Source organism: Clarias gariepinus, chromosome 15 (genome assembly GCF_024256425.1).
Source record: "Clarias gariepinus isolate MV-2021 ecotype Netherlands chromosome 15, CGAR_prim_01v2, whole genome shotgun sequence".
NCBI lineage: Eukaryota > Metazoa > Chordata > Actinopteri > Siluriformes > Clariidae > Clarias > Clarias gariepinus.
This window is the reverse complement of record NC_071114.1, coordinates 30,359,113-30,380,000: the sequence shown is the minus strand read 5'-3', so window position 1 is coordinate 30,380,000 and position 20,888 is coordinate 30,359,113. Positions and strand designations below refer to the sequence as shown.

At 40.5% G+C, this 20,888-nt stretch overlaps 1 protein-coding gene across 17 annotated transcripts in view; it reads right to left on the bottom strand.

Annotated features, from left to right (window-relative positions):
* Positions 1-20,888, bottom strand: part of plekha7b (pleckstrin homology domain containing, family A member 7b) — a 120,504-nt gene that overhangs the window by 52,644 nt on the left and 46,972 nt on the right. For 14 of the 17 annotated variants that reach the window (XM_053512925.1, XM_053512933.1, XM_053512926.1 and 11 more), the window contains one exon: positions 9,163-9,246. In XM_053512925.1, coding sequence (XP_053368900.1) covers positions 9,163-9,246 — 84 coding nt within the window. Of the gene's footprint in view, positions 1-9,162; positions 9,247-14,491; positions 14,666-17,210; positions 17,464-17,864; positions 17,946-20,888 lie in introns of those variants that run through there. The other 3 variants (XM_053512939.1, XM_053512929.1, XM_053512931.1) reach the window with 3 other exon arrangements.

Genomic DNA, 20,888 nt, shown 5'->3' with positions numbered 1-20,888 from the left:
AGGGGAGACGATAGGTCTCGGCTTTACAGCTCCCCTTCTCTCAGGTTGCCAAATAAACACACAAACTCTTCTCTGTCGCGACTGTTTTCAAAGGTGAGGAGCTGTTTAATTTTTGTTGTTTTACTTTACAGTAGTAATCCCGTTAGTATGCACTCACGCGAGTGTGACTAGCGATTTTCCTTGCTAATTTTTAAACGGTTTTAAAAACGGTCTCTCCGTTAATGTGTGTGTGTGTGTGTGTGTGCGCGCGCGCACGCACATCTCACACACACACACACACACACACACACAGCGCGTGTGTGTATTCACCCAGCAGGAGAGACGATTACCTACAATTCTGCTGCAAGAGAGAGAAAAACCGTTGGCTCACTTGTGATGACGTAACGCTCGTTGTTAAAACAAGAAGCGCATGCGTGAAACATGATACTCGGTGCTCGTTAACTAAGACAATGCTCGTTTTTCAAGTAAAAAATTATAAAAAATTGTTGCTCGTCATGCAAAACACTCGTAAACCACGTTACTCGTAATCCGAGGTTCCACTGTATATATATTTACTCTCTTATACTGTTTATTGACTGCAAAGCACTTTAAATACTACTAATACTAATTATAATAATAATAAAAAATAAAAAAAAATAAGTGTTTAAATAATTTAAATTAAAAATATTTACTAATTTAAAATAAATGTAATTTAAAAAATAATTACTGAATATTATACTAAACAAAAAAATGTCTTTTTTAGTAAATGTTGTACTATTTGTTTTTGGTAAATATTTATTTCTACCAAAAATGCTGCGTCACTTGTTTTTAATGTAGGAACATTTCTTCATTTCATCCTGTTCCATAAATTTTCCTTTTTTCATCCATATTTTTTTATTATGTTTATCTTATTTTTTAAAGGATATTTCTTTAATATATATATATATTTAAGTTGTCCTTCTTTGGTGCTCAGACAAATACACTCCCTGTTCGGTAATCGGAGAGTGAATCACAGATGAGAAATGGAAAAAGTAGATCAAAGGATAAAGATGAAGTTTTGTCTTAAAACCACTCCAGCGTGTTAAAATTCACTTATACCACTTCAGCGCTGTTATTTCAGCCAAAGTGACAATATGAACTAATCCCAGTCAAAATATTCACTTTATCTTTTCTAATTAATATCTATTGGTGCAGGTGTTTGTTTACATTGAGACAGTAGCGCATTAGTAGATTATTATACAGTAGATTATTAAATCCCACACATAACTGTTCATAACATTCAATTCAATTCAATTCAATTTTATTTGTATAGCGCTTTTAACGATTTACATCATCACAAAGCAGCTTTACACAATCAAAAGAACTAATCGTAACTAATAATAACATCACTTTTACTCCACATTTAGATTCACTGATGGTGCAGATTAAACTTCGGACGGAGATCTAAGGACTGCAGGAGATTCAGTAAAGTCTAGACGGACAGTTTTGTGTGATGATGCAACTAAATCTGGCTGGACAGACGGACAGAGAGACATCCACTGTTGTGTATAAACCCGTGACTGTCAGAGCTCAGACACAGAACGCTTAGCCGTGTATGATAGCGACGCGGTGAATCCACTCGGCCCGCGGGTCCTTCGCACCGCATACTCCGTTTCCGAGCTCTCGCATCGCTCGCGTTCGCTGCATCGGCGCGGGATTAACAGGGTTATATCAGGATCACTGCTGAAACCCGGCCTGGTGTTAGACGGCACTCTGGGAACGTACAACCTCCGAGGGCACAAGGTCACACGGCTCCGGGTCAAGGGCACGAAAAGATAAGAAAAGAAAAAAACACTCCATAACACACACCTGTGGAATTTACTCTCACAGCTTATTATTTTTGGTCTTTTCTACTTTTAGCCTGTATTTATAGATCATTTAGTGGAAACGTCATCAGGTAGGTAGAGATTATATTATTATTATTATTATTATAATTATTATTATTATTATAACAATAATAAATGACAGTAGATTCTGGATGTGCCCAGATTGTTTTGCTAAGTGTGTGTGATGTTATTTGAGAGTATAAACTGTGTGTCAGGGTTACTCAGAATGTCCCAGCAATGTGTCAGTGTGTGTGTGTGTGTGTGTGTGTGTGTGGGGCGGAGTTAACCACATATCAATCTGTCACGCAAAAAGTACACAGCGGCTTGCACTTTACACTCCTGTAATGGTTAACCCTTCTCTCTACACCCGTCTGTTCTTTATATTTCTATATGTGTGACTACAGTGCAAAAGTTTGTACACCCTTACACAAGTCCTACATGTATGTAGTCACTTGTTCAATTAAAAACCAGGCTAGAAAACTGGTCTTTTAGTGTGGGTTTTTTTCTGTTTGTTTGTTGGTTTGTTATCAGTTCTTTCTTTTTATCATACATAAGACATGGTACACGACACTGCGTTCGCTCAGAAGGTTATTAACAGAGCTGTACATGATAATCTGGCGTCCTTTTATTTAATGTGATAAGTTGGGAACAAACGGCACGTGCTGATATCGCGTTGTGCAACCGTGAAAGTTTTGTTTCTGCACCAAGTTTTGTTTCTTCTGGTTGAGGAATGAAGTTTGGGGTGAAAAAAAAAACACTAGGTGCCATTATATGATCAGTTCAGGTCAATATGGTAGTTTTTGGATGGAAAAGTCTCCATCATCATCATCATCATGCCAAGCACAAAGCAACCCGTAGAAAAAAATAAACATATGGGACAAGTAATAAAAACGTGCGAGTTTTTTCTTTAGCTGCTAAACAAAAAAAAAAAAAAAACTTTTCCTTTTTAATTCTGCCAGAGAGGGTGACATTTCTCCAATCCCCAAATATTACAAATGGCAGCTTTAATGAGTTTTTAAGTGCCAGGAAATTAGAACATTTTGGCAAAGATTGTAAAAAAATTAATTCAGTATCTTCTAATGGTTAACTGTAAACCTTATATGATTTTAAACACAATAATAAATAAAAGAGTGCCGCATTTTTTCAATGAATTGACAGATCTTAAATAAATTAAAGATGCGGTATGTAAGTGTAAAAGTGCGCACGAGTCAACTGGTGAGAATCTGGGATGTTGAAAAAAATAGTTGATCTTGTTAGGATTAAACCTTTAACAATATGTAACACACACACACACACTCACACACACACACACACACACGCACTCACACACTCTCACACACTCACTCACACTCACTCACACACTCACTCACACACTCACTCACACACTCTCACACACTCTCACACACTCACTCACACACTCACACACACACTCACTCACACACACTCACACACTCACACACACACTCACACACACACTCACACACACACTCACACACACACTCACACACACACTCACTCACACACTCACTCACACACTCACTCACACACTCACTCACACACTCACTCACACACTCACACACACACACACACATACACACACATACACAGGAAACTGATAGGCAAAAAAAAAAACAAAGGCAGAGAAATAAAATCCAGAGGAAGAAACACAACGTAAACAGCTGGGACTCACCCGATCACGCAGGTTTCAGAAGCTCACAACAAGCTGATGCTTTCACTCTCTGAGCGCTCCATGCTCACGGTATGAGACAGTGAAAGAGATAAACTACACAAACACATGGACACACACAAACACACACACACACACACCCCTCATTGTTCTGCCTCCACATTAGAGGTCAGGATTAACGGCACTTCCTGTGGAAAACGAGGGCCGAGTCCAAAGACAAACATCACAACATCAGGAAGTTCTGCGGTGGATCTCCTCACTGCACTCATCTTCCTGTCCCTCACATCTATCTCACTGTTTTTTTTTTCCTTTCTGCTTCCTGTCTACCTTTTTCCATGTTTCTCTATTGGTTTTCCTCCAGGAGACTCTCCGAGATGAACAGGGTCCAGGAGACCAGGCGGAGAGACCGATTAGATCCCAGACAGATGATTACACCCGTGTGTGTGAACACGATCTAATCTGGATCGAACGAATAACAAGAAAAAGTGTCATGTGTGTGTGTTTATTTTAGAATAATCAGCAGAATGTGATTTACACCCAATGTTAACACTACAGTAGAACGAATTCATACGATTCTTGTAATTAGTGTCTTGTAATTGAGGTGTTCGAGTCAAACCGGGACTTGTGATGACATTCCTGGTGAAAGCGATTGACGTTTACAGAAGACATCAAGAACAGTACGGTGATGGCTCCAGTAAAACATACGAATAGTGCGAACATGATAAAGAAGTCCGTACGACCGTAGATGACGATCCCGGCCGAGGTGGCTCTGAGCTCACTGCAGTCGTTCCCGTGAACATTCAGACAGTGAAACGACGTTTCGTTGAAAATCGACGGATAACTTGTAGAGACGCATCTGTCTAAACTGTACACACAATCATTCACAGACACCGCTGGCACATCTCAGGAACTCGGCTGGGAGTTATCGCCTCGTTATATCAAGACATTTACTGGGTCTGGGCCATTAAAGGAGTTCCTGGGAGGCCGGCGTTTTAGAAATTAAGCCGGCAAACAAACTCAAATAGCTATAGTTTTTAAGCAATTTAATAAGTAAAACTAAATCCAAACTTTGTGTTAAACTAAAAACGAAACACTTCTCACTTCCAGATTATGGGTTTAATGCCTGACGTTTGAGCAAAAAAACGACAACAAAAAAAACACGATAAAATATCTTGATACTGGAAGATGACAATTTATTTTAATATTTAATTTAGACATTTTTTTAAATAAAACAAGGGAAAATATTTATTGATACTTTTATTTAGTGTAATTTAATTTAAAGGAAGGGCAAAAAATGTTGGTAGAAATTTTAGGTGAAATTATTTCTTCCATTAAAAAAATTAACATCAGAGAAAAGATGTCTTCGAAAGATATTGTAAAATCTCATGGTATAAAAAAGTCAATGTTATGGTCATATTTTTGAAGCGCAAAATGAAAGTGGGCGTGGCCCTTAATACCAGAAAATAACCTCCGGACAAAATACGGTGCTACATTAAGGCAAGCTTTAAAAATCAAGCCAACGATTTGGTACGTTAAGGACACGGAAAACAACGAAAACTTACAAATAGCTCTAAGTTATGCTACGAGAGTCTACAGACCCAGAACAGAGACGATAATGTCGAAACGTACATTACTGTATCACTACATTATATACACACCATAACCAAATGCATCTTCTGCTTTTATAACACATTGTTGTATTTATTTATTGTAGAATAAAAGGCCACTTATGCACATCTGGTTTGATGCCAACTGCATTTCATTGGCGATGAAACCCACTTATGCATTTTATCGCAGTTAAATGCAATCGAATTGTTTTGCTGCGTCCTGCAGGATCAGATTCCAGCTTTCTAAAATAAATAATCAGTGTGTGCCTTCTATCTGTATCTGGAATCGGATCTGTGTAGACCACATTGTCTGTTCCTCCCAAACCTACCTGTATTGTGTTACGGCCTCCGTGTTTACAGGCCGCAATTTAACCGAAATGGTTTCTGCTTTTCTGGGGAATTTGAGAGGCTTGTGGAAAACCAGCCCCGCCTCCACATTCATAACAAATGGGTGTGTCAGCATGTGTGTGTGTGTGTGTGTGTGTGTGTGTGTGTGTTCATATATATCCATGCAGTCCTTTAGAAGGACCAAAAACACTAAACGTCCTCATAATGAAATAAACCAGAATGTTCTCACAATCACCAGGTCCTCACAAAAATATGTTTTACAGTTTTACAGATCGCTGGGCTGTAAACTGGTTACGCCAAAATAAAAGTTGACTTTATTTAGATATTAAGTTACAACACAGCATTAACCAACTACTTCAACATAGTACAGTAACACTATTTCAATAGAAGGTCCTCACAATGACAGAAAAGCCTGTATGTGTGTAAATGTCTGTTTAAACACTGCTGAAATTCTTTCCAAATCTAGATTGGAATTTTTTTTTTTAGTGAGAACTTGAACCCCACACACCCAGTTGGTCTGGACGGCTGATACGGTTGAGGCTCAGGCGTTCCCACACAGCAGCTGGTGGGCGGGGTTGTATTTTCCAGCAATATGAATATAATAAAAAAAAGGAACATCAAGGACAAAAAAAAGAGGGAAAGGAATAAATAAAAAAAGAAAATAGTTGTTACAGGCTTGTCTAATGAGACTAAATCCACTACGCTGAGACACTGAGACCAGTTCATGAAGGGAGGAGGGGGGGGGGGGGGGTGTAGATGGGCAATATTTGGATCTTGTTTTGGTGTTTGCACAGAAAAAAAAAAACTAGCTTTCTGAACGGAGCGCTGAACAAAATTCCAGAAAACAAAAAATAGAATTTACAAAGAATTTTATAAATATTAACACTGAAGGGAGATACAAACTTTTAAGCTCAAATCATTATGATTGTTTCCCTACTAATATAATACAAATATACATTTGTTTTTCCTTTTTTTTTTTTACAATATTATGATAAGTGTAAATCTACAAGCAGCGATGATGGGGTCCAAGCACTAAACTGCAAATTTGCTGGGGACGAAAAAAAATGTCTGTTCCTGCCACAGCTAGGTCTTTCCAGTGTTTAGACATCATCAGATGTTAGAATTTAATTTAATATATCAAAATGATATATAAACCGGCTTATATATATATAAACAGGATAATTTAAAGAGCTGGCATAATTCTGCATATGTTAGTGTTTTCATGATGTAATGTTGCTGTACTTTTAGAAAAGATTATAAACAATTTTTGAACAATAAAAAATTTAATAAGGAAAAACATCCCCAGCAATACACATGTCAAAGGAGTTTGGGTTAAAAACAAATAATAATTAATTATACAATGAAAATCTAAATATCACACATATCTACGTCTAAATTAATTGCACTTTGATCACTAACATGACAATATATATATGTAAAAATTCCATAAATTCATAGTAAAACGACTTATTGTTTTTTATAGAATCCAAAACATTAGTTGGTTTTGATTCTGTAAAGCTGCTCTGCGATAATGACTATTGTTATAAGCGCTAAATAAATAAAACTGAACGGAGTTAAACATTCTGCCCCTGAAGCCATCGTGACTCATTCGTTCCTGCAGTTTTTTTCCCGCTATAAACTCAGTGAAAGCTGAACTGATGAAGAAGAAATGCTCAGCGCCTGTCTGTCACAACTTTAATTACATCTCGCTAAGAGTTCGCACCGTGACGGTGTCACACGTCCACTCCAGCTCTGAGCTCACTTCTGTATTAGCATACGGTCATGCTAACATCATCTCGCGTTGTGCTGTGACAGGGGGTTAGCGCACGCCTTCCACAAACCGCGGTCCTAATGAGACACATCGATCAATCGGGCTCGGAGTGAAAAATGAGCGTCTGACAGAGCGAGGGTTTTTTCTTTCCCTCTCTCACCTTCTGTTACCGAGGAGAGACGCCGCATTCAGGCTCCTCTGGGGAGCGAGATGGACGTTAGGGATAAACCGTGACTTTTACTGAAATCTCAAACAGGGAGAAGCTGCAAAGAAGTCGGGTAGCGTACGTGGGGGGACAGGGCGGCTCAATGCTAACGGCTCAATGCTAACGGCTCAATGCTAACGGCTCAATGCTAACGGCTCAGTGTTAACACATGTATGAGTTACCAAATGAACAAAATGGCATGTCCAGTACTGTGTGCAGTCCAGCCCAAACCAGATGTTGTAAATCACAGTACCGCTCATACAGGAAGTATAATTAGACCAGAAAAAAAAGTAAATCGTATATATAATGCATAAAATACTTGAACAGCTACATACAAAGCTAATTTTCCTCCTGAGCTGGAAGAGCTCTCCAGGTGGGAGGGGCAACCTTCTTGCTATTGTCTCTTCTGTCAATCACAGCAACACTAACTAATTATAAGCATCTGTGAGCTCATGTATGCAGAAGAGGGTGAATAGCGCTTTCCTCTGAGTTTGTTACATCATCAGGCATCCAACAACTGGTTTAAAGCAGACTGGTATAGAAAAGAGGATTTTTATGAACTGTAAAGATGATGAGTGAGATCCAGACCAGTAGGTGGCGGTAATGAAACCTAGTGGATGCAAACCACCACAAAGAAGAGCTGAACCTGAGACTAAACGAGTAAATGTTGTGTTCTTTATAAACAACAGAAACAAGAATCAACCAAATTCCAACAGGTCGTTCGCTCGCCCTTTGGGTGCATTGATTTAAAGAAGGATTGAGCTTAGCTCCGCCCCAAATTGCATCTTATTTCCTAACACAAACCTCTAACAGTGTTTTATCGCTCATCTAAACCACAGTATTCTCCACCTAGCGAGTCACTGAGTCAGTATCCCTTCTGCGAGTTTTATTCAATGCTAGATTTTAGTTTTTTTTTTTTTTTTGATGAACCAAAACCTTCTCCTTGTTCAGGAACTCAAAGATCCCACACAATATGGAGGAATTGAAGCCAAGGAGAGGAGGAGAGGAGGCGAGGAGTAACAGCCGTTACGGTCATTATGTCTGGACGTCCCGAGCTGATTTATGGCGTCCAAAAAGAGGTGTGTGAGCAAAAACCTGGCTTATTACCATAAACCCATTTCCCATGATAATGATCCAGCATAACGCAGGCGATAAATTTTATGGGGACGTATTAAAAGCCGTGAGCGTGGGAGAGGATTAAATAAAGTCAAGATTAAATTAATCTGATACAGTAAAGTGTTTAAGATGAAATATTAACACCACAGCGCCGACTGGTTCTGTAACAGCAGCTCTGACGATATCAAGGCGCTCGCTCTGGTATGTTATGGTTTCTATAGCAACAGGTCATTCGCAGCATCTTATACAGCAGACGCTTCACTGATAATAAATAGATTTTTTAAAATGACGTAATTGTTGTTTAATGAGGAAGATGTGCTAATGTAACCTTTACGGAAGGAGTCTCCAGTTTCAGTTCCTCTTTAAAAGTTTAAATCTCTTTAAATAACGTCAAAGAAAACAATGTGATTATCTGTAAATGATCCTGTCGTAGATGAGAAATCAATCGCTCCATGACCTCGCTTTTATTCCAAAACATCAACAATGACTTCAGTTTGTCGCTCATTACTTTTTTTTCCCATAACACTAATGACACACGATGTGTTTCTTTGAAATACAAAACATGTGAAAGATGAGACACTCACAGTTCCTGCACGAAGAAATCCGTGTTCTCCGGAGATATCTGACCCGTCACGGGATGCCGGAACGCCGTGGTTCTCTGGTTGTGGCTGAAAGAGAAGAGAGAAAGAGCAGAGAGGCGATGATGATAAGCGATACACGAGGAGAAACGACACGAGCAATCCATCATTACTCGTTCGCGAGTAGTGGTCATGCATTCCGCAGGAACACACCAGGAGAGCGGATGAGTTTCCCAGCACGGTGCAGAATGTGGAACGGGCCCGAGGCCAAAACGCGGCTCACGCTGGCGCGCACAGAGCGCCGAGCTCAGCACAAAACTCAGCAGCAGCGCTGGAACTCTATTGATTTTAATTATATGGGGGTCAGACGTAGCTTTAACCTCGCCATCGAGAGACTGAGACGAGGATGAGGTGTTTGGAGACAATGAAAAAGACAAAAAAATCCATCATCTTGTTAGTGTGGGACTAGTGGTGGGAGTCTTGTGCTCAATAAAGTGGAACTGAGACACACAAATCCTGCAAATTAAGCATGAGCAGACATTACCACTTTATTATAGTATTTAATTGTAAGGAAATTACATTTAATAATTAACTCTAATATATTAATCATTAAATTCACCATAATAATGAAATCAGTCAACAATGTAAAATCCAACAAAGATTAAAAAGTTATTAGCAATTTAGAAAAAAAATATTTTAGTCATAAATTACAGCTCAATTTTATTGTGTGTGTGTGTGTGTGTGTGTGTGTGTGTGTGTGTGGACAGAACAATCTCAACGAGCACAAAGACATTCTCAAGAGCAAGTATTTTTCCTCCACATGCAATAGTTTTCAGACTAATTCGCTCATACACACTTTGTACAGCCTGTGAGACTTGAGAACACAGCGGTACCGCGGCATACGGAGACGAGTTCTTAAAGCGAAATTTCATAATATCAAAGCGCATGTTCCCATAGGAAATAATGTAAATGCAAATAATCGGTTCCGGACACCCAAAAATGTTACCAATATTACCGATTTCCAACATTATAATCATATTTTTGCAAATAAAAACAATCAAATCATTTAAAAAATGTATAGATACACTGCCGTTCAAAAGTTTTGGAACACTTTCTAACTCCATGATGGTTCCTGATTTTTATTTTATTTAAAAAAATGCATTAATCTCCTTTGAACAGTTAATGGTGAGATGTTTCTGCTACTTCTGCTCTGTAAAGACTTCATAACGCCTCTAATCTGAGGTGCTGGTTGTTAATTGGTAATTTTTCAGGCTGATAACTCTAAATGAACTTCTCGTCTGCGGCAGAGGTAGGTTTTGGTCTCGCCCTCCTGGGACGGCCTTCATGAGAGCCAGTTTCATTATGGAGCTTGACGGATTTAGCAAATGCACTAGACAATACTGTTCTTGCAAGAGCTATTACAGAAAGGCTGACCTCTGTGTCTTAAAATAACAACTAACTGTTGTTTTTCTTGTTGTTACGTAATTACCTAATTCCATATGTGTTATTTTATAGTTTTGAAATCCCCAGTATTGTTGTAGAATGTAGAAAATAAATCACTAAACAAAAACAAAGACATTTGCAAGTGACCCCAAACTTTTGATCGGTAGTGTGTGTGTGTGTGTGTGTGTATATAGACATTAATCCTCACTTAACTTAAATTTATGATTCCTCTATTCCTCTTTAGATTCACTAAATCTTGCACCAAATGCGAAAAATCCCACAAAAAAATATGTAAACTCACTTCGCTTGGCTTTCCGCTGACACAAACAAGTTTTTCAGACGTACACAAATTCTATATTCTTTTAGAATCGTCTTTATTTATAGTCTTGACTTAAATTGCATTTTTTTAATTTAACAAAATATCAATATTTTCTCTCAACACGAGCCTCGAACATCATCTTTTTGCTAAACAAAGTGAATACCGTCAGTACTGATGCTTAAAGAGTTTATACCAAATACCAGCGTTTCCTATTTATTATTTAAAAACATTATTGCGTCCACATTTAGCGAGACCCCGTCCCAGCCGTTCCTGTCTTTACTAAATCCAGCGCTGTCTTAAAACACACACACACACCAGTTCAGTCTATTTTCATCCTGTAGGGGTGTTTTTATCTGCGCTGAGAGTCTCGGGCTCTTGAGTGTGACGTGTGAGTTCGACTGTGCAGCGAGTCTGAAGAGGCTCTCGACCCCGTGCTCGAGTTATCACCTACATCCAGCTGGAACACATGAGAGAGAGACCTGACTGTCTGGAGAGCGCTGAAACACGAACAAGCGTTTAGTCGTTTAAACTCTCAGGCTGAGTGAACACACACACACACACACACACACACAAAAGCATTTCTGCCTTAATCATCCGCACATGAAGCGTGAAAGGAAAAACATCCCAAGCTCAACACCCCTTCCTTAACACACACACTCCGCCCCCCGCGTCGCCACGGAGACCGAGCTGTCAAACACTCCCCACGGCACCGCATGACCGAGTGTGTCAGTCTGGAAATAGTCTGTCATTCTCACAGGAATGTGGCGCAGCACTGCATTACCACATATGGCCATGAAGCATGTCACACGCACCTGATACAGATAACACGCTATTAACACGGCGTCCGCCGGGAGCGGGGCTTTAATCTAACACACGTGCCGATACAGATGGGGAAACACATTATCACGTTTCCCTGAAAAGAAACATTTCTCTTTTGCATGTGTGACGTTCCAGTGTTTTAAAAATGCACATACGCATGGGGGGGCTGTCCTTTCTCACTGGACTACTGGACGGAAGGTTGTGGGTTCAAGCCTCACCACCACCAGGCTGCCACTGTTGAGGTCTTGATCAAGGCCCTTAACCCTGTCTGCTCCAGGGGGCGCTGTATCCCGGCTGACCCTGAGCTCTGACCCCAGCTTCCTAACCAGCATATGTAAAAAAAAAAAAACAATAATAATTTCACTTTGATGTAAAGGACAAATAACTGACGTTTGATACAAATGTATCAAATCATTTCAGTGATGTATTGTAATTTCTTTGGCAAATCCCCACACTGAACAGATTTGTATTTTTCATTTATATGTTTGCATTGGAGGTGGTAAAATGTTGAAGTTCCTCTATAATCCTACAGGTGGCGCACTCTAAACAAGCAGCAGAGCGTCCTGTGTGGGAGAAGCAAATTATTCCGATTCATATTATTATTTATAATTATTATATTAAGTTTATTTTAAAATGTAATGAAATCTAAAGGAAAAAAAACAGCATCAGGATACTTATAAAATCATAATACTTACAAAATCGCAAAACAAATTGAATCAGGGACCTGGGTATCGTGATAATATCATATCATATCACTCCGTCCCTAATTCACTCATCCTGTATACAGGGTCGCGGGAGGCCTGGAGTCTCAGTCACACACCAGCAGCAATTTGGGGACACCAATTAACCCAATCTGCATTTCTTGAGATTTAACTGTGGAATGAAACCGGAGTTTGTGGAGGAAACCCACAGAGCACAGGGAGAACACGCAAACTACAGCACACGCACACAGACCCCGCGGCAGGGATCGAACCTGGGACCTGGAGGAGCGCGCCGCAGTGCTAACCAGAGAGAGTCGGATAAAAGTTACTTGTAATTCTGACGACGTGCAAATCCGATCTGACCAAGAAATCAGACCTGAGCAGTAATGTGGCTCGTCATGTGAACGTAACCATAAAACACCTGATTCAGGTATGAAATGTGAAAAGAATGAAGGGATATTACTCGATCTGTAACTTTGCATACGTAATCCTAGTGCTGAAAAAATACGTTTAAAGAAATCAAAATGTTAGCAAGATTTACTGTACAGTACATACATCTTTATTTTTAATAATGGAATAAATAAATATTAGTGCAGCTGTTTATTTACTAGTATATAAAGAAATTGTTATTTTCAAATTATTGTTCAAAATTAGAAAGATTTTTCGAAATTCAGCAGACGGGTTTTCCCCGAGTCCCGGCGCTGTACAGACACCCGGAGCTGTTATCTGATGTCACAGGAGTGTTTGATATCATTATAGCACTGAATATATTAAGTCACACTCCGCAAGAGAAACATGTCGAACAAGTTTTACCAAATGTTTGCTCATAAAGACTCAGGGTTTCCCTTGAGTAATCTCTGCACATAAATCCTGCGATAATCATCAGCACACACACACACACACACACACACTCACACAGTGAGAGCACACTGTCGCTTCCTTCAGCCTTACTGCTGTAAACACCCAGACACACAGAGACGCTTCATCACACACCTGAGTCACTACCTGTACATTTATAACACGACGCCGTTGTTTTGTGCCTGGACCTCCACGTGAAAGACGAGTGTGGAGCAAAAAGTATTTCAAACGCCCCTGAGCATACAGTACACAACACCCAACACCCGATAACATTACCAGAAACGATGGATATACATAAAAATGCAAATTAGAAACCGCCCTCAATTCCTCCTGCCAACGCTAACAGACTAAAAAAAAACACCTCAAGCCATCTTAACTAGCAAGTAAATCTGTTTCTTCATTAAAGGTCCAGTATTTTAACATTTAAAGTGGTTACCGCGTTAGACTACTGATCGGAAGGTCTCAGGTTCGAACCTCAAGTTGCCAGGGTTGGGTCTTTGAACAAGGCCCTTTAACCCTCAAGTTAAGACACACCCCCTTTAAGAGAACAGCAGGGCTGAGCGGGAGGGGGTCTTCTTGAGAGCGTATCCTATATGAGGTCACATTAGGGGGAAAATCGGATTTGCTTGTTTAAGCTCCGGTCAATACGGAAATACAGGAATACAGAAACAAGGAACAGTTTGGCTCCAGTTTGCGGACGCATAAACATGAGTGAAAAGCTACATTTGTACAATAGCCGCCCTTTAAAGAGCAAAACCCACATCCTTATTTCTATTTAAAAAAAAATCTGTTGTTAAAGCACAATTTTTTTATAAAATTACTAAACTAATATTTAAATCCTCACATTTGATATAAACCTGCACAAGTGGGATTTTGTGATCAGAGTCTGAATAGATGTTTTTATTTCTCTAGTAATTTATTTAATAACAGGCGAATCTGTTACAATGTAAAACAGAACGGAATAACTTTATCATCATCCTGCAAAAACAAGAGAAATTGGGACACGATGTCTTTCCTGCCAAAAATCCTAAAAATTGTCCTAATAAGGAATAATAAAAGTTTCCAAGCGTGCACTTTCTACTTCTAACTTTTCCCAGGTTCCAACATTATCTTAAAAAACCAAAGGTACTGAGACCAAGAGAGACAAGCACAACAAACAACGACACGTGAGTGAGTACGTGAGTGAGAGCGGTACCGTTCCGTCTGTGTGTCCTGCACGTTGCATTTCCTGTAACCTCCGTGTAAAATCCAGCAAACTGATTCCTCCTCTTTATCCTTCATCCACCAGTTTTCCTGACCGTCAGTCGGACTGAACGCTGTTTGTTTTTGTCGCCGCATTACTTCTGAACTATTTGGCACGGAATCCATTCGTCCTTTCTGAAGGAGCGGAGACACTGTTTGTTTGAATCGGCGCCAGTTCCAGGAGGAGCGCAGCTCGTTCCGCAGGTCCGACGCTCACATTTTGGTTTTTGTCTTTTTTTTGTTTTGTTTTGCTGTTTTTTTTACGTTAGATCACAAGCAAAGTCGAACGTTAATCAGTTCATCTCCCGAGCAAGCTGTGGCTTCATGAGAACATTTGAGACATTGTGTGAACTTTTTGGAAACGATTTACACAAAAAAAAAAAAAAGCAAAGCTCTGTTAATAAACACTTTGAGCAAAATGAATACACTTGAGATTTGTGCTTTCAAACATGCCATCAAGAGCAAACCACCAATTACAAAGCTGTGGTTACACAAATATCACGTCTGTCATCACACACACACACACACTGACATTTTACTCTAACAAAAGACAACAGAGCATCCGTCACATGACCAGTGCACTCCCTGGAACGCTTCGTTTACAGACCTGCCCAATTTATTACAGTTTTTTATTTGAAATTAAGAAATAAAACAATATGGTAATCGGGCCCAAGCACTTGTACCACCGCCGCCCGCCCACAACACACAACCTGAATGCTTTTTGAGCATGTTAAGACCTCCGAAAAGCCCCGAGTGCAGAAAAAATAAGTCTTAGAACAAGAAGGCCCTTCACACACTATGATGTAATAGGGTGATGTCATAGTGCTTTGGCCGTAAAAAAGGTACACGGTTCGTCTATAAGTTTTATAAAGTGTACACGACACATTTACTAAGTTCTCCAGCACTGTAGGTACTTCAAGTACCTTTCATCGGCACTAAAATGCGATGAAAGTGTTGACTCGTTCCCCAGAACAGCAGCTCTGACACTAGTGTAGCTACAGATCACAGCTTTATATACCTACAGCACGTAAACACAATTCTTCTTATACACTATTGTTTCCATAGCAACAGCTCAGAATAAATGACACATGATGTGTGACATCATTGATGAAGGGTTTTTTTATCGGTAAGGAGTCTCCAGTTTCAGAGATAAAGCTCTAGTTATATTTTCTTTGCGCAGAAGTCTTCGTGCTTTCGTACCGTAGTCAAGTTTCTATGAAGTCGAGAACTGTAACCACACACTCCTCTTCACGCTTCCTGAATACTCCAAATTAAAGAGCACTCAACAGACGTGGTGTAATCAGGAGGCGTGTAATTACACCACGCTCACGCGCGCACTCCAAGACGCCGACACGAGCTTCCGCGTAGGAGCCGGAATTAAACACTTTTTCTTTTCTTTTTTTTAATTGAATGCCAAATCCAGGCCGCGGAGACGCCGATATCATCAACCAGCCTTTTAGAAATGCAATAAGATCCGTGGTGTCTGAGTAAAACTGTGTCGGTGGCTTCATCGCTTCGCTTTCTGGCTCGTATAAAAAATAAAAATTATTAAAAAAAGGTCAGCTTGATAATTAAATCAGGTGAAAGCGAAGAAATCAGAGATCCAGTCGGAGAAAGAACAATAACGGCGGAATACAGCCAGTTTTTGGGGGTTTTGTCCGAGGTGGGGGCTGAACCACAAAAACCCGGGTTCAAGGGTCAGTTAGCGGCGTAGCACGGCAAACAAAAACGGCACGCCGGTGATTCCTTATCAAATGTCCTCGAGTTACGGTGCTCGTAAACGCTTAACGTGAAAGTCCTCAGCAAAGGAAAGAGGCGGGAGATTATTAATACCATTACTTTACTGCTTCATTTAATGCTTTTACTTTCACACACTCCTGTTACATCATAAATCTTAAACAATACAAGCAGCGTTCAAGTCAAACCGAGACTTACGTAGGGATGTTAATGAATAATCATTAACTGACTAATTTAACTAAATGAAGGATTATTAACAGAAAATTATTGTTCTGCATAATATTTCTCCGTAGCTCACATATCTCTTAACTGTCCACCACAAGACTTTTCTATAAAGCATAATATGTTTAAAAACAAGTAACGTTGTCATATTTCCTCACGTAAGGCAGTTAAGTAATTAAATTATAATGATGAACCAATAAATGTGCATCTCAGAGTCAACACGGCGGCGTAGTGGTTAGCACTCGCGCTTCCAGGGTCCGGGTTCGATTCCCGCCTCTCGAGTTTGCATGTTCTCCCTGCGCTTGGTGGGTTTCCTCAGGGTACTCCAGTTTCCTCCCGCTGACCAAAGACATGCAGTCTTAGTAGTGTGTGAATGAATGTGTAAGTGTGTTAGTGTGTGCCCTGCAATGAATTGGCACCCTGTCCAAACTGTACTCGCCTCGTACCTTGTACACAGGATAAGCGGTATAGACAATAATGATGAAGACATCTCAGACATCTAAGTGTGGAGTGTGTGAGCGTCACACTACTTTCATACGATCGTTCAGTGTTCGAGTGAAGAATCTGAAGCTTTTAGCAGCGCACTAATGTTTCACTTTAGTAAAGAAAATAACAAACATTTAGACAAATAAAAAGAAAACATAAAACTCATAACAGTGACATTTCCTCGTCGAACCTCATCTGTCTCGTCTGCCTCCGTGTTCTCGGCTCACCTGAGCGAGGAAGATCTGATTATCTGCTTCCTCCTGGTCTCATGCTGAAGGTGTGTGTGATCGTCCAGATGTTGATAAAAAAAAGGAATCGTCAAATGCCGTGAAGTATCCGAATAATCAGATGAAGGAGATCTCGGATCGCAGTCGCCACAACCGGAGCACGGCTCTGCTGCAGAGTTTATCAGATCCTCCTCCATGACCTCCTCAGTCCAGCAGTGACGAGGTCAACCAGGAGGCAGGGACTCGACCGAGAGAGGAAGTACGCTTCATAAAAACATGGAGTGTTTCGCTTGGGCTCCACCACCCTGGTGCTAACACACACACACACACACACACACTCACACACACTTGGGTCCTATCGTATCACTTCACTCTGCAAACTTTCCACCTTACAGCGCACAAGCTCCCAAAAGACCTCGGCTATTTTTACCGTATCGACATACCAGCGTTTCCTCCTGCACGTTTCACAGCTGTGACACTTTTCAGGTTTCAGTGTAGAAAAAAAAACACATATTTTGTGTGTGAACTTTGCCGGGACGAGATTCCCGACAGCATCGCACACCGAGTTCAGTTTCAGAGTAACTTCCTACGCAATCTGAGACATGACTCAAGAATTTAACCGCAACTTCGGGTTTGTACTGTAACTCGACCCACCTGATGTGAAGTTCACGTCCCAGACATGTCACGCCTGCTCGCGGGCTTTGAGCTCGTAAACACCCTAAGGGAATGACCTCATCGGTGCAGCAGAGATAAGACCATGTGACACGCTGTTATTTATTCACCTCCAGAGCAAATATTTAGCCCAGATATCTAACTACGAGCAGCGACGGTTAAGAACCTCTGGAACTGTTTTGCTTTATTGTGAGATTATAACCTGATTGTGTTTTTTTTTTTGTATTAGAACTACAGCTTAATAAATAAATAAATAAATAAATAAGGATAATGATTTAATAAGTACCATATTTGCAAAATATCATGCATCGGAGGATATTCAATTTACTGACTTTTGCAGCTAAGAAAAACGTCTTGTTGTTCTGGATTAAGGATGCTGCTCCAACAGAAACGTCTTGTTCTTGCTTGTTTACTTATTTATTGACTAATTTATCTTATCTTTCTTTTGTTTTCTCCCATGTTCATGCATCTGCTAAACTGTTGTGGTTTTTTTTGTTTGTTTAAGAACATTTAATAAACATATTGTTTAAAAAAATAAAAGTATGTACAACTAAAAAACCTCCAGGGTTCGGGTTCGAGTCCCATCTTGAGGTCTATGTGCATGGAGTTTGTATACTCTCCCTCGCTGGGTTTCCTCCAAGTACTCCAGTTTCCTCCCATAGCCCGAAGACCTGCAGGTTAGGCTATCTGGCATTGCCAAACTGTGTGTGTGTGTGTGTGTGTGTGTGTGTGTGTGAGCTGCGATGGATTGGACCCCGTTCAGGGTGTACCCCACCTTGTGCCCCAAGTCTCCTGGGATAGGTTCCAGGCCCCCCGCAATCCTTGTTGCAACTTGTGCGACAGTGGGTTAAAATAATAATAATAAAAAACCTTTATCTAGAACATCTAGAGTGGAGCCGCAAATATTTTGGCAAATTATACTGGAGTAAAAGTTTTGATGATGGGGTTATTTATATGATGGAGAACTTTTTCCTTACCTTAAAATCCAGAACTTAAAATGTTTCTAGCATAACCAAGTGTAATTAGTTTTTAAATAGGCTGTATAAGGGAAATAAGAAGTTTACCTTTGCATAATATAATGTGTTAATATAAATTCAATCAATTAAAACTGAATTTTAATGACACTGTTTCTGTAATCAGATTTTAAACCGTGTTAAATATCTGCTGAAGCGTCTAAATTAAAAATAAACCTGCTGATCAGACGAGCAGGGCGAGAAGGGGAAGGATTATTTTTATTATCCAACTGAGACGCTCACTCTCTAAACACAAATCAACACTGTCCACTCTTCAGGAAACTGTGGCTTGAACCCTGATGCAGAAAAGTTGCTTGTTCTCTCTGCACCCTCTCAGCCGGTCCACCAGTAGAGACTGCTCTTTTCCCATCGGTAACTTTCTCTTCCACAACTCATCATCTTATGACATCATCACCTTGCCCTTTTCCCCTTTCTGCTTTCTGAATGACCCCCACAGCTCTCCCCCTGCAAAGAACGCAACCCACAATTTAGTGGCCCGATCCCCTTAAAACACTTGCATCAGCCGTAACATTAAAACCACCTGCTTGATCTGGTGTAGTTCCACTTGTGCCTCCAATACAGCCCTGAGGAGACGAGGCCTGGACTCCACTAAACCTCTGAAGATGTGTTTGGTATCCAGCACCGTCAGTTGCAAGATGGGGCCTCCATGGATCAGACTTGACTCTCCGGCACATCCCACAGACGCTTGATCTGAAGAATTTGGAGGTCGAGTCAGCACCTCAAAGTCTTTGTCATGTTCCTCAAACCATTCCTGATCAATGTGTGCAGTGTGTCAGGACACATTATGCTGCTTAATGACACCACTGTCATCAGGGAACACCGTTTTCATGAAGGGGTGTAACTCGGTCTGTGACAATGTGGTGTTAAATGCCAATCCATGGCACCTTGATCCCTTCGTACATCACGGCCCCGAGATCGTTCCCGAGAACACTTGCTCCCAAAGTCTGGTTCATTTTGATCAGTGAAAATGCAAGTGTTCTTCACTAGGAAACCACGCCCGAGTCCACCGGAAAAGGAGGTCTTGAGAATGATACAGCGTACTCAATCTAGTCAGATATGGAAGCCAATTGTACCTGAACAGGTAAGTGGACGTGACATCATCACTGTGGTGTGTCTTCTCCGAAATCTTAGTGTGTGTGTGTGTGTTTAGCATGTTCCAATCTCATCCTCTCACCTACACATTCCAAAGCTGATACAGTAGGAAGCGGTGCGAAACTGACGCTTTTAACTTTTTTATTTCCTTAAAATAACAATATTAGGCATAGTGCAAAGGTCAACTTCCTTGTTCTCTTCTTCTCTCAGGTTCACGAATCTATTAGGCTCATACTGCCACCTGCTGTATCGGAGAGTGTAAATATGCAAGTGTACCTGAGTACGCAGAACAAAAACAATGTGGCCACTGGCAAGCGGGGGTGTGAGGAGAGGGGAGCAAGTATCCTTAAGAGGTCTTTAAGGATCACCTGCTAAGGTCTTGGTGTCGGGTACTACAGCCCTGAGTCAGACCTTTAAAAGCACACTTTCAGTTTTGGAATCACTTGAGATGTTAAAGAGTCGACTTTGATTGGTCTGACTCAGGGATCATCAGCGCTGGAGGTACATCAGGGTAAACCTCGCTCGTTACACAGCGCATTTCAGGGAGCTGCCACGAACCTGTGGGCACAAAGCAGCTCGGGGAAAAGAAGTACGGGAGAGGAAAGCTAATTAGAGCGCAGTGAAAAGAGCTGGAGACCCGGGAGATAAGAAGAACACACACACACACACACACACACACACACACAGGAGTAGATTTCATTTTTTCCTTGCTTGGATATTCTGTGAGTAAGGTAAATAAACACAGACAGTAGAACCAGTAGAACATTATGATTCCCTCAACATCAACTTACACAAAGTTCTCACACAGTTCAATTTAAAGTTTTAGTGAACTTGAAAGACATCTGCTGACTAGATTTCTGGGGATTAAATTGCTCAGAAA